A 2,314-nucleotide genomic window follows, 5' to 3' on the forward strand; every position below is an offset into this window, starting at 1 on the left:
CCCATACTTCAATTAATTTTTCACCAAATATTATTAGTGATTTTATAGATGAAGTAAGATCAGGAATGGTGAATATTACTTATCATTCCCAAGTAACTCCTTCAAAACAAAATGGACCAGTTTTTATTCTGGTTGGTAACACATTCAAAGAAATAGTTTATGATTCTACTAGAGATGTATTAGTGTTATTTTATACTCCGTGGTGCGGGCATTGTAAGACTTTTGACCCAATATATAATGAAGTTGCTAACATTGTAACATCAAAGACTAATGTTCTTGTTGCAAAGATTGACATGTCAGCAAATTTTATTCCAGACGATCAAATTGGTCGAAAAATCTTTAGATTTCCAACAATAAAATTGTACAAGAAGAGAGAAAAGGCTAATCCAATAGATTTTGATGGAGAAAGAGAAGTTAATTCTATTTTAGACTTTATTTGGATACATACTGCTCGTGATGAGCTTTAGATTTATTATTAATTTGTAATAATAATAATTACAAGTATATTGTTTTATATTTAATTTATTTTTTTTCTAGTATTTATTAATAACTATTTTTATAAATTAATTCTATGGATTTTTCTTACTTTTTCATTTTTTAATTAAATTATTTGCAAAATTGTTTGTGATAACTCCAATCTTTTCTTTGGCAATCAACATTGCAGTATGCTACTTTCTTACACCTACTACAAATTAGTAAAGTCTTTTCAGATTCTTTTCTACAACTCTCACATCTATTTAAAATCTTATCTTCTTCTTTACTTTTTAGTAAATCTGTTGGATTATTTAACATTGTTGAAATCTTCGAAGCATCCCACCTATTTTCTGCAGATGGAGGATTTTTGTAAAGCTTATTATATTCTTCCTCACCAAAACTGACTCTCTTAAATACATATTCATCGTCAAATGAAGATGAAATAAAGCAATCCCCTCTTACATCAGTTGAACAAATTTTGGATGCTCTTGGATTAATAGGCATTTCTTTGATTCTTCCAATTGAATCAATATATGCATTTGTTGCTATAAAATTATTACTTTTGTTTGGTAATACAAGACTAATAATTTCATATTTTGACTATTTAAAATTGCTTGTTCAACAAGTTGGTCTGAAGCTTTTGATTCCTTATTAAATGTTTCTTGAAGTTTAGAAACTTCACTACTTCTTAATTTACTGGAAAAATGTGAGCGCATTAAATTCTTGAAGTTGACTTCCTTACCAGAAAATTCTCTAACTTCTATTTTGTCAGAGTCATGGTATGGAATAAAAACATATGTAAATTTCTCGTGAATCACTTCATCTAAAGAATCCATCTTATTTGTTTAATTAGCTTCTTATTATATAAACTATAACGATGATATTATTTCAGTAAAAAAAAAATTCTAATAATAAATTTTAATTAATTCATTGAAACTCGTGTTGCCGCCATTTGAGTTTGATTTTTTTTTTTTTTAATTGATAAAAATTGCACATGATTTTATACATTTGCGAATTAAAAAATAAAGTAACATTAATTTTTTAAAAAGTCTTTTACTTACCAAAATTAGTTCAAATTAATTACCTTCTTCTTGAAGAAAAGATTAAAAAGTTTGTCTTTTTTTCTCTTTAACTTTTTATTTCAGATATATTTTTTTAGGTAAATTTTTTTGTTGTGGTGTGCATGCAAATCTGCATGTAATTTGTCAAACACCGGTATAGGAACTACTGCAACTTGTTAATTAATATGTCTATATAATCTATCTTGAATTAAAAAAAATATTTTATTGGAGAATTTTCGTCCACATAAAATTATTTAAATTAATTTAAAAAAAAATATTTAATATTGCCACGTCATTTTTTGACCACTAAAGATTTTTTTTTTTAATTAATTTCAAATAGATAGGAATAAAAAAAAATTAGAATAAGACAAAGAAATATATTTAATATGTGAAGTAAATGCGTTAATATAGAAGGGATCAGTGTAATAAATATATATATATATTTTTTTTACAACTATTTTATTAAAAAAAAAAAATATTTTGATTAATTAATTACAGAAAGAGTTGATCAATTGAAAAAAATAATAAAATAAAATAAATATTTTGTTCTAATACTTTGAAAAAAAAAATTATATGTCAATAGTGAAATTAATGATAATAAATTAATTAAGTATAAAGAATTGAATTATAATTAAGGGTCAAAGAGATTTTTTATTAGAATTAACATTTACTTCTAATTTTTTTTTTTCGTTATAAATTAAAAGAGAAATTATTAAAAAAAATCAAATAAATGACAAAGAAGAAAAGCATAAGAAATTACAATGGGACAAACAAAAGGG

General features: G+C 23.9%; 2 protein-coding genes across 2 annotated transcripts; one reads left to right on the forward strand and one right to left on the reverse strand.

Annotated features, from left to right (window-relative positions):
• The first annotated feature begins 65 nt into the window (after positions 1 to 65).
• Positions 66 to 467, forward strand: Chro.40127 (protein disulphide isomerase). The annotated part of the gene is made up of 1 exon (XM_660067.1): positions 66 to 467. One exon carries the CDS (start codon positions 66 to 68, stop codon positions 465 to 467), a length of 402 nt encoding a protein of 133 aa, XP_665159.1.
• Positions 468 to 606: 139 nt separating this feature from the next.
• Chro.40126 (MYND finger domain protein) lies at positions 607 to 978 on the reverse strand. Its single annotated transcript, XM_660068.1, has 1 exon — positions 607 to 978. The coding sequence occupies one exon, from the start codon at positions 976 to 978 to the stop codon at positions 607 to 609; it is 372 nt and encodes a 123-aa protein (XP_665160.1).
• Between the last annotated feature and the right edge of the window lie 1,336 nt (positions 979 to 2,314).

This window comes from Cryptosporidium hominis, assembly GCF_000006425.1.
Source record: "Cryptosporidium hominis TU502 chromosome 4 CHRO014062, whole genome shotgun sequence".
NCBI lineage: Eukaryota > Apicomplexa > Conoidasida > Eucoccidiorida > Cryptosporidiidae > Cryptosporidium > Cryptosporidium hominis.